The sequence below is a fragment of the Hemitrygon akajei genome, chromosome 6 (assembly GCF_048418815.1).
Source record: "Hemitrygon akajei chromosome 6, sHemAka1.3, whole genome shotgun sequence".
NCBI lineage: Eukaryota > Metazoa > Chordata > Chondrichthyes > Myliobatiformes > Dasyatidae > Hemitrygon > Hemitrygon akajei.
The window spans coordinates 13,618,462-13,633,330 of record NC_133129.1 but is presented as its reverse complement, the minus strand read 5'-3'; the positions used below and the strand labels follow the sequence as shown (position 1 = coordinate 13,633,330).

The following is a 14,869-nucleotide window of genomic DNA, read 5'->3' as shown; positions in this document are numbered from 1 at the left end:
ATGGCTAATACAAAAGTACATAACTTTAAGGTGATTGGAGGAAAGTATAGGGGCGGGGGGGATGTCAGAGGTAAGCTTTTTTTTATACAGAGAATGGTGGCTGTGTGGGTAGTGGTACAGGCAGATACATTCGGGTCATTTAAGAGACTCTTAGATAGGCTTATGGTTGATAGAAAAATTTAGGGCTTTACTGAAGTGAAGGCTTCCATTGATTTTAGATTAGGTTTAAAAGTCGGCACAACATTGTGGGCCGAGGGACCCGTCCTGTGCTGTGCTATTCTATGTTGTGTTCCCATGTTAAAGATAGTATATGGAGCAGAAGGATTTTATCAGAATTGACATAACTGTCAATAATGTCTGACTAGACTTGGATTCTTTCTTTCTAGAGGCAAGAAAGTTGAGAAGCCTCTTGATAGCAATCTCATCAATTATTGAACCAAATTTGATACATCTGAAACAAGGGTTTTGTTTCTGCTGGTGTGGGAGACCAAAATACATGCTTCTAGATATAAATGGTCGCCAATTGAATACTGTATTTGAAATAAATATCCCTTGACCAGAATGTGGAACTGTTACTATTAAGGAGATGAAAATAACATTAAGAAGCTGGTTAAATTGAAGATGTTTTGCACTTGGAAATAGATGACATGGTGAGTGGGTGTAGAGGAACTGTTTGAGGAAATGGATACTGAGCATTTAATAGGATGGATCTCCACCATGGAAGGTCTGAGTCCAGCTGTGAAAGGAGGAGGGTTGAGCCTGGGAATTGCAACCCCATCCCTTAAAAACCCAGTGCTACAGAAGCTGCAAGGACCTCATCCCTGGGAGAGGAGGGATCTTTGAAGATAGGCTACACTTGGGGACAGCTCGAAAGACTGGTCCTGGACAGAGTACTCTGGAGAGCTGCTGTTGGTGGCCTTTGCCCCACTAGGGCCTAAGAAGAATTAATAGGATGTTTTTGCTTCTCATTCTGTTGATGCACCAGGTGGTTGAGTTCAAACTACTCTGTTAAAATTGATTAAAGTAAATAGAAACCTGCCCGTACACTTCCATTCAGGATCCTTCCAGGTGAGGCAACACTTCACACGTGAATCTGCTGAGGTCGTCTGTTGTGTCCACTGTTCTTCCTCTACTTTGGTGAGACCCGTCATAAATTGGGAGACTGCTTCGCTGAGCACCTCCACTCCATCCGCCAAAAGCAGAACTTTCTGGTGGCCAGACATTTTAATTCCAATTCCCATGGCCTTCTCTTGTGTCACAATGAGGCCATCCTCAGGGTGGAGGAGCAGCACTTTGTATTCTGTCTGGGTAGCCTCTACCTTGATGGCATGAATATCGATTTCTCCTTCTGGTAATAACATTTTTCCCTCCTCTTCTTCTTTTATTCCCCATTTTAACCTTTTACTACTACTCCTCATCTGCCTATAATCTTCCCCCCAATGTCCTTCCTCCTTCCCTTTCTCCAATGGTTTGATTTCCTCTCTCGTCAGATTCCTATCTCTCCAGCCCTTGAACTTTCCCACCCACCTAGCTTCACCTATCAAATTCCAGCTATCCTCCTTTCCCTCCCTCCACCTTTTTATTTTGGAGTTTTCCCCCTTTTCCAGTTTTGAAGAAAGGTCTTGACCCAGAATATCGACTGTTTATTCATTTCCATAGATATGCTGAGTTCCTCCAGCAGTTTGTGTATTTGCTGAAGTAAATAGAGGAGAATCAACAGACCCATTTTTATTGACCTTCATGGAGTCCATTGTGCATAGAGTCCAAGGTTTAATTTCAGCTTGTCATTTTTAGAATTCTTTATCCAAGCAGGACAGGTGATTGACCTGTAACAGTGAACTCTGTTACAATTTTTTTTTGCTGCATAACTTGCTGAGTTTGTGTTTCTTTTTAAGATTTCTCAGTATGCTATGTATTGCAATTGTATTACACCTTTGTAAACTTAGAATTAGAATCTTCCCCCTGTAGAAGAAGTGTCATGAGAGGTTATAAATGGATTTGGGCAAATTCATGTATCCTATATGTGGCAAAGTATATGACTTAAAAAGGCCATTGGATTGAATTTGTACCTTAATGGTCTAAATTTTCAGATCTGGTTCTCTGCCTATATTTGATCTGGACACAGTCTAAAAGGCTGTTGAAGTTAATGCCTATGTTATCTCTGATTCAGATTATCACATCAAAACTCAGCGAAATGCATTGTTTTTTTTTAAAAACTTTTTTTATTGTTTTCAAATTGTTACAGAATAAATGTGCATGAAAAAAAAGTGTTACCCAGCCCCCTCCCCTTAACCCCTCCCCCCTAACATCCCTAACGAAATGCATTGTTTACATTAACAACACAACCTAAGGGTATACTGGGGGCAGCCGCAGGTGTTACCACACATTCTGGCGCCAACATAGTATGCCCACCATGTTTATAGAGCATACAAGCTCATCAGCAATAAACAATAACAGTAAAACAAGCCCCTTGCCCACCCATGCGCACGTACATGCAGATGGTTCTCTAACACCAAGACAGATCTTCTCAGGGACTCCAGTGGACTTTTGGATTCTTTTTGGGCTGTAGCCCTAATTCAGATGTCACATGCAGTAAGTTTTGCCACCACCAAGAGTTGCAGTTTACTTTTCAAAATATATTTTCTAATATACCAGACGATTGATGAGGAAGAATTGATCTTGTGTTGGCTAGAAAGAACAATTGTATGACACGAGACTCTGCGTCACTACTTTATCATTTCCTGTCAGTCACCTTATATACAGATACTTCTGTACCTGGTATCACATATCCGTACCTGGTATCGCATATACTGTTATTCATATTTATTGTTTTTTTTTATTGTGCTCTTTGTCTCAGTGGTTCTCCTTTACACCAGTTTACTGGAAATGACATTAAACAATTGTAAATCTTGAGCAACACACAAAAGTGCTGGAGGAACTCAATAAGTCAGGTAGCATCTATGGAGGGGGAACAGTCAATGGTTCAGGCTGAGACCTTTCATCAGGACTGGAAAAGAAGAGGGGAAAATCCAGAATCATCTTCTCCCCTCCCCTTTCCAATCCTGATAAAGTTCAAGTTTGTCATTCAGCCATACATGAATCTAGCCAAACATAACAGCGTTACTCCAGGGCCAAGGTGCAGAACATAGTACCAACAGTCATACACAACACAAAAAATATATAGAACATATAAGACAGTAGTAAAATACAGTCACACAAAATATCTAGTCCAAGGTCCTGTGCCCATGAATGTTGCAGTAGTCTGCAATTGAACACACTAGAGTTTGTCTTGTGCTGAGGCAAAGTGGCACTGACTCCAGCATGTACACCACACCACACTGCTTCCAGCACTCCAGTTGGAGCACACTGACTCTGGTGCAATCTCCTGGACAGCTGCAAACTGGTGACGCTGTGGCTTGGGGGTCTAGTCCACACTGTGACCGAGGTCACGCAGCTCCCCTACCATTCACCCCCACTGTTCGCCAATAGGTCAGTGAGTTGGACTTGGAGTGTTCCACATTAATAATGTCCAGCAGGATCTTGCAGTGACAAGAAAAGCACTTGCTCTTAGATTGCCCACCACCTTTGTGTACCTACTTCGACACCTCTCTGATGTAGGCAGCGGTATGGGCCGCAACAAGTCCAGCTCCTTCGGTTTCCCGCCAATAAGCAACTCGCTGATGAGGTAGACCTGCAGTTCTTCAAGTTCCTAATGTCCAGCAGGGTCTTGAAATTGTAAAAAAAAGACAATAGCTCCTTTGGTTGGCCCTGTAGAAGCTGCTGCGTCTGAGCGTGCTACCATCTTACCAGAAAGGTCTCTACCTGAAACATTGACTATTTATCCCCATCCATTGATGATGCCTGACCTACTGAGTAATTGTACTTGATGCCCTTAAAGGGGTATTGCATTGAGCACAGCTATACTTTTTGACTGCACAGATCTTTCACACCTGGTGCACTATTTCTGCATGTACAATGTTATGCATGCCCGGAACAGTTTTGGTCAGTATCACTAAGGAATGGTAGTGCTCTGACATCTTGATTATTAAAACTTTTTCCATGGCTTAGCCTTGAGCCTATCAGAGGTATTCTGCTCTTCAGTACTAACCTCGGCCACACACCCAGGTGTCAGTTTGTTATCATTTCAGATGCTGAGGACAGTAGCTCTGGGATTCACTTCTTAAATCCTTCCAACACTTTTTCTTTAAGGTGCTTCCGAAAACCTACCATTGGAAATGTTTTGATTATTTGTTTCACTATCCTGCATGGTTTATTTCAAAGCCTTTTGAATAACTCTTGTCACACAACAGCAAAATGTTCTTCAGATTTTTTACTGTTGTATGAGCTAGTTTCTCATTGCTTATGAAGGATGTGAGGCTATCTAGTGTGGGGGGTGTGTGGCATAAATGTTATTTACAATCTTGATTTTGGAGAAAAATGTGTTTCTAATTACAGTTCCTCATTTACTTAGGAACTCGCCAGAATTTCAGAAGTTGTTGGGAATTGCAATGGAAATGTTTTTGCTGTGTTGTGATGATGCAGAGTCTGATGTCCGGATGGTGGCAGATGAATGTTTAAATAAAATTATTAAGGTAAGTTGCACATGGCTTCATTCCTGCTGCTTGGGAGGCTTTGATGTTCTGATTTTGTTTTCTATACTTGCACATTAAATTCATTTCTGTGACAAAATAGTTGTTAATCAGTGGCAATAAGGGTAAGCTGGCGTGTGAATGTTATGAAAGTCTATGAGAATGTGGCGGGTACGTGACCAGATAGCCTATGGTCCTCTGTCTGTTTCTCTATTGAAGCCTGTATCCATGCTTCTTTTTCTGCAAGTTATGTCATTTGTCATTTCTTTGCCCACTGACTTGCAATGGCTTCTGGCTTCGCAAGATTCTCTCCCTTACTTTCAAATTATTTTGTTCTGCAGTCTGCTTGGATTCTAATGCTTCTTCCCTCGATTTCTTCAGCTTTGCACTTATCTTTCTTGCCTCACTCCCCAATGCTTCTTCCCTCGATTTCTTCAGCTTTGCACTTATCTTTCTTGCCTCACTCCCCAACAAAGATGATCTGTGCTCCTTCATGTTTGTTGTGCAGTGATTCTGAGGGGTGATGTGGAGAGATCTGGGAGAACCTAGAATAAAGCCTCTCTGTTTAAAGATAAGAGATGAGATGAAATTCCACACCGCCCCACACATACAAGCCAGGTGGTGATGAGTCTGTGGAATTAATTTCCACAGATGGCTGTGGAGGTCAAGTTGTTGGGTTCAGTATATTTAAAGGGGAGGTTGATTGGTTCTTGTTTAGTAAGATTGTCAAAGGTCATGTGGCAAAGGCGGGAGAATGTGGTTGAGAGGGCTAATAAATCAGCCTTGGTGGAATGGCAGTGCAGACTCAGGAGCAGAATTAGGCCATTTGGCCCACTGAGTCTGCACTGTCATTCCACCAAGGCTGATTTATTAGCCCTCTCAACCACATTCTCCCGCCATTTGGCCCACTATGTCTTATGGTGTTATCGCCAATTGTAAATATTTGGCATTGTCTCTTCCTTAATGGTCAGCTGAAGAAGAGATTTTTAATATTTTAAGACAGAAAAATGTTTTGATGGGTTAACCTCTGTGGTGAAACAGATTGGGGAAATGAATGTCTCAATTTATGTATTTATAACTGCTTTCTATGGTAGATTTTGAACTATTAAAGCTGTAATATAAGAAAATGTTTTGAAAATAATACATTCTACATATATTGGTGTTGATTAAGAGATTGGGGTGTGATTTTTGTCCTGTGATGCTATCAAATGTAAATATTGTTCTGTAATCTTGTTTTATTTGTGTTCTATTTACATAATTAAATGGAATAGTCCCAACACTAATACTTGAAGTTTGTGTTTGCAGAATTTTTTAAATATTGTGAGAAATTTATTCATAATCAACTTTTTACTTAACAGGCCTTGACTGACTCAAACCTACCACGGTTACAACTGGAATTATATAAAGAAATTAAAAAGGTTGGTTAGCAATTAGAAGGGTGTTTACAAAAATAGTTTTATGATATAATTATCTGAAGTAAAATATTAAAATGTCATGTATGTTTATGGAACATTGGGAGTTTAGCTGCTCAAACCTGGCCAAATGGAGCTCCATTTTCAAAACTCCTTGTGTGGTTTTGAAATCTTATTCATCTTTCAGTGTGATTTATTGAACCATACAGCAGAACACATTTTTAAAAATTTTAGCAGAATAAAATTTGTCTTTGTGCTGGTTTTAATTTCTCACCTTCAGTACCTATACATTTTAACAAATGAGTTGTTCTGAATCAGCATTTATTCCAATATAGAAATTAAAATAAAGATTTGCATTTGAACTGGAGTTGTCAAAGATAATGATCTTGAACTCTTGTCAGTATGCTGTCATTGGGTCAACTTTATCCACCTGAAAACATAGATGTGACCTCTCTTGTCCCCAACATTTCAGTGCTACCTCATTCATCCTTGATTCTTGTTTGTACCAGAAGTGAACAGATGCTAAATTCAAACAATTTAGTAGGCTAACAGTATGATTAGATATGATGGCAAAGTGACTAGGAGGTGAACTGCTTCATGCAGGCTGATTAGTTTAAAGCTGTGTAGCTTTAAAACTAATGGAAAGTCATGTTTTGGGAGAAAATAATTACGGTATTATATCAGTGATTGTATAACAGACTCTGGACTAGAAACAAATTTATTATAATCTGTAGCTTTTTAGCTAGGTTCTTTGTTGGAAATCTCAATTGGGCTGATCAGTGATGTTGGAATTACCAGGTAAATACTAACAAGACTTGAATATTACTGATGTTACCTGTACATGATGCCCATTGTTACACTCTCTTGGGAGGCAACTGGTAAACTAGTGTATGAGTGACAATTATGCTTATAAAATGCCTTTTTAGCCATTACTTTCCAATTTAATAGCTTATACTTTGCCCTCCCTCTTCCACCTGTAAGTTTGACCAGATTAGAATATAAAGAACACTTGTTTTATTCCTTATGAAAAATTTCCACCCCTTTACAAGAACATAGGAAATTTGGAAGTAGACAGTTCAGTCCCTTTTGTGTCTTATTCCATTCATTCGTAGCTGATCATATTTCACCTTGGCTCCCTTTAGTTGCACTAACTTTCAAATCCTTTAATATTTTAACAACTCTTAACAGTTTTGTTCCCCCAAGGTATTTTCAGCTCCTGAGACTTCACTAACTTCTCAGGAAATGAATTGAGTGCTTTTACCACCCACAGGGTGAAGGTATTGCATAAGCCTCTGGGAGCTCCAATTCTATGACCCAGCAACAGTGATAATATGTGTGACTAAAAGGATTTGATGATGTTTCTATGGATTTTGTGATTTGTTTCTTGGAAGTAATAGTAGATTTGAGAGGTGCGTTGGTGCATTGTCATTCACTTTTCAACACGGTTGTTCTTTTCCTCCGCTACGCAGAATGGCTCATCGAGAAGCTTGCGGGCTGCACTTTGGAGATTTGCTGAGCTGGCTCATCTTGTTCGTCCACAGAAGTGTAGGTCAGTTACAGAATCACATATATCATTTGTAATTTGTTGCTGCCTTTATATTGGAATAGCAATACCAGCTTGATGTTGTGAGGACTTTGTGTTCAAGTCTACAAATTCTGTTCCCATTTCAAACACAATGGCTTCTAAAGCACAACTGAATTTGGGTGCAGGAAATTTTTATGTCATTCATTTACCTCAGGATTCAGGTTATTTTCTGTCATCCAATTTCTTTTAAAATGTTTGCTAATAGTTAGCACTCATGGTCCTCATCTCTAACCTGTTTTAAACAGTGTCCATGTAGGTCTGAATGAAGGGTCTTGGCCCAAAACATCAACTGTTTATGCATTTATACATAGATGCTGCCTGACCTGCTGAGTTCCTCCAGTATTTTGTGTTTGCTGTGTTTTTCCAGCATGTACAGAATCTGCTGTGACCATGTAGGCTTTAGTCAGACTCACTCCTTACCCCCGCCCTCCCCAATTCTGGTCTGAAATAGCAAATTCTCCACTCTTCTCCCTGCCCCCTCCCCACAGGAGTGCTGCAGAAAGGTCACTGACCTGAAATGCTAACTGCTTTCTTCTTGCACAGGTGCTGTCTGACTAGCTGGATTCTTCCAGTTTTTTTCTGTTATTTTGCCTGCTTATTTAGCCCCCATATACAGCAGCACTCATTGGCACCTCTGAGGAAAAGAAAATTAGTCAAGAAGTGATAGCATTTTATCTTGTTAATCACTCAGGTTCATGTGAATATTCTGTGGCTGAGAAGAGTGAATGTAACAAGAGAATGTTTCAGCCAAGGCTTCTAATGTTGAACTTCTTTTTAATCATGCCCTTTGTAAGCCTTCGCCCCTCCAGTGTTTAGTAAGGTGTTATAATTAAGCTGATAGAGTTGACTCACCTGTCTTCAATTTGGGTATTGTAAGTCTGAAGTAATCCTGATTTCCTGTTTCCTGCTGCCTTTATATAACAATTTAAGAAACCAAGTCAGGCAGCGTCAATTTAATCTGTCAATTCAAATTTGAAACTTAATTGTTTTCTATTGGTCATCTGCAGAATAAGCTCTGTAAATACCTATTATTGAATGTTATAGAGTTTTATAAATTGAGTAACTGGTATATCTAAAATATCTTGCACTCAAGCCTAAGAGTTTGTATTTGGAATTATTGATTTTTTTTTTGGTCCTGTTTGAGTAAAATTGCTTTTATTTAATCCCCACATTTCCTCCTTTACTAGGCCCTATCTGGTGAATCTGCTTCCCTGCCTGGCTCGGATCAGCAAGCGATCAGAGGAATCTGTGCAGGAGACACTGGCTGGTGCCGTTCCAAAGATCATGGCAGCTTTGGGCAACTTTGCCAATGACGGTGAAATTAAGGTACTGCCACTTAAAAGACATTGCATTATTTTTAGTAATAACCTCCCTCCCTCAACAAAAAACTTTTCCATGCGCAACTTCAGGCTGTGGTATTGATGTATAATTGATATATTTTTACTAAATTTCTTTTAAGTTGTATTTAAATATACTCCTGAAGTAAGCAGGGTACAATTCAATAAATAACAGACTAAAGAGATTGGCTTTATTTGTCAGATGTAAACAAAGTGAAATTTGTTGTTTTGCATCAATGACCACATCTGAGGGTATGCTTGGAGCAGCCCTCAAGTGTTGCCATGCTTTTGGTGAAAATATAGTTTGTCCACACTTACTAACCCTAACCTGGGTATTTTGAACGTGGGAGCAAACCAGAGAATCCGGAGGAATCTCTCGTGATGGGGAGAACATATAAAATTCTAACAGACAGTGGCAAAAATTGAACCCTGATCGTTGGCACTGTAAAGCATTATGGTAAACACTGTACTACTGTGCCACCCAACAACTGGAGCGATTTGATGTCAGTATCTTAGTGGAAGTTGAAACCTTGATTTTTAGTTTAATTTGGAACTTGACCATGCTGGCAATTTAGGGAAAATTTTGATGCTTTGTAATATTAAGGCAAATTTTATTTCAGGATGTTGGCAATAATGTGAGCAGTTGTCCAGTTTGCTGTTTTAGTTAATGTAAAGGAAGACAAACATTTTTCTTTTGAACATTCAATCTCCTATAAGTTGCTTGCTCATTTCTAATGACCAAGTGCATTGTATAGTGCTCTGTGGTACAGGTCCATGAAATGGTCATTAATTTGTGCCAGGTTCCTTGAGCTTGACTTGTGAGAATGACTTTCTTTAGTGCTAGCCCTCTGGTGCTATACTTTAACCACTGTCCTCCCACCATTATCATCTTTAGTCCTCATTTCCTTCATGATTATACTTAATAGTGCCTTCTCTAATTCTCGTCTATCTTTTATGCTTTTGGGATGATCCGCAGAATTCAATTCAGAACTCCTAAAAGTGATGTTACCGATTTGAACAACCTCTGGGGTTGCTGCTATGTCTGTGTGACTGTATTTCCTCTTCACATGGCTTTGCTATTTTGTTTCAATGTTGAAAGCCCATAACCATGACAGTTTCTGTTGTGAGTATCTGAAAGGGTAGACTTCAACATCCATTTGATTACTTTTATAATGTAATTCACTTGTGGAACAATATTTCTGTTGATGGTGGCCTGCTCTTGTCTATTCATTCTCTAAGATGGAGGCTCTATAGACATTTATTGTTAATCCCATGTGTCCTCACAGGCAACAGCTGCTTTTTCCTTAAATAGTGTTCATAAATACACAGGGTAGTTCAGAGTCAGTTGTTTTGACTTAAGACTTGGGTCACATAGGCCATGCTATACGAAGTCAGTAAGTTTTGCTGATTAAGACCGTAGTTGTTACTTGAAAACAAACCAAAACTGCTCAGGGCTAAGCACAGGGGTAGACACTGTAAGATACACTCCAAAAATAATGAAGTTCTATGTTGAAGAAAGTAAATTTGATTCTTTATTAAGAAACCAATTAAGATGAACAAGCTTGTCATGATAGAAAAACTAATGAAACAATCTAGTGATATAACAAAATAAGCAGTTCAAACATTCTTAAATGTAATAGAGAAATTAATGTTCTTGGGCATTAGCGTTAAGCAGTCAACAAAAAAAAATCATAATTCCCCTGGCCTATCCCTTGTTCTCACCAGATGAAATCTAACTAAAGACAAAGTGTGAATGTGTAACTATACTCTTCACTTTTACCACGTCCTGACCCACATGACAAATTACCCAAAATAAACAATACAGATGGACAAAAAAAAAAGATACACGGTGCCTGCAAAGGCTTTAGTGAAATGGTTGGCTTTTCACCACAGTTCGCCAATGTCATGGTAACTTTAATTGATGCCAGTTCTCAGACATTTTTCACCTGGTTTCAGTTTCGGTTCCAAGCTATTAGGTTGAGGTTTAATCTCTTTCTTTCTGCACTCAATTGAAACTTCTGATTGTTACAATATACAAGTAAGATTAACTACTGTACCCAATTTGTGCTTCAAAGCATACATACATAATGTGGGCAACAACACACATAAAATGCTGGTGGAACACAGCAGGCTAGGCAGCATCTATAGGGAGAAGCGCTGTTGGCGCTGCCTCTTGCACGCATGCTGAGCTCGTCAACTTCATTAATTTTGCCTCCAACTTTCACCCTGCCCTCAAATTTACCTGGTCCATTTCCGACACCTCCCTCCCCTTTCTTGATCTTTCTGTCTCCATCTCTGGAGACGGCCTATCTACTGATATCTACTATAAGCCTACAGACTCTCACAGCTACCTGGACTATTCCTCTTCCCACCCTGTCTCTTGCAAAAAGGCTATCCCTTCTCACAATTCCTCCATCTCCGCCGCATCTGCTCTCAGGATGAGGCTTTTCATTCCAGGACGAAAGATGTCTTCCTTTTTTAAACAAAGGGGCTTCCCTTCGTCCACCATCAACTCTGCTCTCAAACTCATCTCTCCCATTTCCTGCACACCTGCCCTCACCCCATCCACCCGCCACCCCACTCGGGATAGGGTTCCCCTTGTCCTTACCTACCACCCCACCAGCCTCCAGGTCCAACATATAATTCTCCGTAACTTCCGCCACCTCCAACGGGATCCCACTACCAAACACGTTTTTCCCTCTCCCCCCCCCCTTTTTGCTTTTCGCAGGGATTGCTCCCTACGTGACTCCCTTGTCCACTCGTCCCCCCCATCCCTTCCCATTGATCTCCCTCCTGGCACTTATCCTTGTAAATGGAACAAGTGCTACACCTGCCCTTGTACTTCCTCCCTCACCACCATTCAGGGCCCCAGACAGTCCTTCCAGGTGAGGCGACACTTCACCTGTGAGTCGGCTGGTGTGGTATACTGCATCCGGTGCTCCCGGTGTGGCCTTTTATATATTGGTGAGACCCGACGCAGACTGAGAGACCGTTTCGCTGAACACCTACGCTCGGTCCGCCAGAAAAAGCACGATCTCCCAGTGGCCACACATTTTAATTCCACGTCCCATTCCCATCCTGATATGTCTATCCATGGCCACCTCTATTGTCAAAATGAATCCAAACTCAGGTTGGAGGAACAACACTTTATATACCGGCTGGGTAGCCTCCAACCTGATGGCATGAACATTGACTTCTCTAACTTACGTTAATGCCCCTCCTCCCCTTCTTACCCCATCCCTGACATACTTAGTTGTTTGCCTGTTCTTTATCTCCCTCTGGTGCTTCCTCCCCTCCCCTTTCTTTCTCCTGAGGCTTCCCGTCCCATGATCCTTTCCCTTCTCCAGCTTTGTATCACTTTCGCCAATCACCTTTCCAGCTCTTAGTTTCACCCCACCCCCTCCGGTCTTCTCCTATCATTTTGCATTTCCCCCTCCCCCCACTACTTTCAAATCTCTTACTATCTTTCCTTTCAGTTAGTCCCGATGAAGGGTCTCGGTCCGAAACGTCGACAGCGCTTCTCCCTATAGATGCTGCCTGGCCTGCTGTGTTCCCCCAGCATTTGTGTGTGTTGTTGTTTGAATTTCCAGCATCTGCAGATTTCCTCGTATTTGCTCTTGATATATAATGTGGGATTAGTTTTACTGAATGTTTATCAACAATTAATGAATCAGCATCAGTTTTATTATCACTGAAATATGTCATGAAATTTGTTTTGTGGCAGCAATATAGTTCAATGCATTATGAAAGTTACAATAAGACATACCAAAAAAAGTGCAAAAAGAGCAAAATATTGAGGTTCATAGCATGTTAGTATATCCGATGGTGGAGGGGAAGAAACTGTTCCAACAATGAGAAGTGTGTGCCTTTCGGCTCCCGTACCACCTCCCGGATGGTAGTCATGAGAAGAGGGCATGGCCTACGTGATGGAGGTCCTTAACGATGGATGCTGCCTTTTGAACCCATCATAATGGTGCGTGTCTCACTGCATTGAAACAGACATCCATCCTTTTGTACCATATATGAAGTAAACACTAGACCACGTGTAGGCTATTTAGCTCCTTGACTGAATTTGCTGTCACTGAGGTTACTGTTACTGGCCCATTATCAATCTTTGACTGATTCATAGCCTCAGCATTAGACAATATTAAGTAGTTTATCTCAGATCTGGAATGAGCATTTCATCTGTGTGATTGTGAAAGAGCAATTGCAGATGTGTTCTACTGTTTTGCATGTGAAGGTTCCTGAAAACGCAGTCAACATTTTAGGAAGTTTCTTCCCCTCAGCCATCAGATTTCTGAATGGTCCATGAACGTGACTTCACTAATTTTCTCTCTTTTTGAACTGTTATGCTTGTAATTTATAGTATATTTTATGCATTGCTCTGTACTATTGTCGCAAAACAGCAAAATTCACAACATGAACATGAGAAAGTCTGTAGATGCTGGAAATCCAATGCAACACACACACACACAATGCTGTAGGAACTCAGCAAGTCAGGCCGTTTAATAAGCAGTTGACGTTTTGGGCTGATACCCTTCTTCAGGACTGGAAAGGAAGGGAAGATGCCAGAATAAAAAGGTTGGGGGATGAGGAAGGAGGATAGCTAGAATGTGATAGATGAAGTCACTGTGGCGTCACTGTGTCCAAGACCATCACTACACGCGCTAACCAGAAACCATGGATGACTGCAGAGGTGCGTGCGCCGCTGAGGAACTGTGACTCCGCCTTCTAAGCAGGCAACAAGGCAGCTTTAACAACAGCGAGGGCCAAACTTTCCCGGGCCATCAGAGGGGCAAAGTGTGCACACGCCCAATGAATCCACAGCTACTTCCAGGACAGCGGTGTCACGCGGTGCATGTGGAAGGGCATTCAGGACATCACCAATTACAGGACAACATCACCTGACTGTGTGTGTGAGATGCCTCACTCCCGGATGCGCCGAACAACTTCTACGCTCATTTTGAGATGGAAAATGACATGGCGGCGAGGAAGTCCACCCCTCCTCCAAATGACCAGGTGCTGTGTCTCACCGTGGCCGATGTGAGAACACTGTGCAGAGTCAACCCACGGAAGGCTGCTGGACCAGACAATATTCCTGGTAGAGTGCTTAGAGGATGTGTAGACCAGCCAGCAGATGTTCTCACTGACATCTTCAACATCTCCCTGAGCAGCGCCATCGTTCCAATGTGCTTCAAGGCCGCCACCATCGTCCCTGTGCCGAAGAAGTCTTCAGTGTCCTGCCCCAATGACTACCGTCCCATTGGACTCACATCCATCATCATGAAGTGTTTCAAGAGGCTTGTCATGAGGCACATCGAGACCCTGCTGCCCCCCTCACTGGACCCCCTGCAGTTTGCGTACTGTCCCAACCGTTCAACAGACGACATCATTGCCACCACCCTCCACCTGGCCCTAACCCACCTGGACAAAAAAGATACATACATTCAGATGCTGTTCACAGACTTCAGTTCAGCATTCAACACAATCATCCCTCAGAAACTGATCGGAAAGCTGAGTCTATTGGGCCTGAACACCTCCCTGTGCAACTGGATCCTAGACTTCCTGACTGGAAGACCTCGGTCAGTCCGGATCGGGAGCAGCATCTCCAACACCATCACAATGAGCACGGGGGCTCCCCAGGGCTGTGTGCTCAGTCCACTGCTGTTCACTCTGCTGACCCATGACTGTGCTGCAACACACAGCTCGAACAACATCATCAAGTTCGCCGATGACACGACTGTGGTGAGTCTCATCAGCAAGAACGACGAGTCAGCTTACAGAGAGGAGGTGCAGTGGCTAACGGACTGGTGCAGAGCCAACAACCTGTCTCTGAATGTGAACAAAAGAGATGGTTGTTGACTTCAGGAGGGCATGGAGCGACCACTCCCCACTGAACATCGATGGCTCCTTGGTAGAGATCGTTAAGAGCACCAAATTTCTTGG

The 14,869-nt window shown here is 41.8% G+C and overlaps 1 protein-coding gene across 6 annotated transcripts in view; it reads left to right on the top strand.

Annotated features, from left to right (window-relative positions):
* htt (huntingtin) overlaps window positions 1-14,869 on the top strand; it is a 246,898-nt gene that overhangs the window by 19,702 nt on the left and 212,327 nt on the right. For all 6 annotated transcript variants that reach the window (XM_073047912.1, XM_073047911.1, XM_073047909.1 and 3 more), the window contains exons 3-6: window positions 4,472-4,592; window positions 5,948-6,007; window positions 7,471-7,550; window positions 8,774-8,912. In XM_073047912.1, the coding sequence (XP_072904013.1) occupies window positions 4,472-4,592; window positions 5,948-6,007; window positions 7,471-7,550; window positions 8,774-8,912 (400 nt within the window). The remainder of the gene's footprint in view (window positions 1-4,471; window positions 4,593-5,947; window positions 6,008-7,470; window positions 7,551-8,773; window positions 8,913-14,869) is intronic.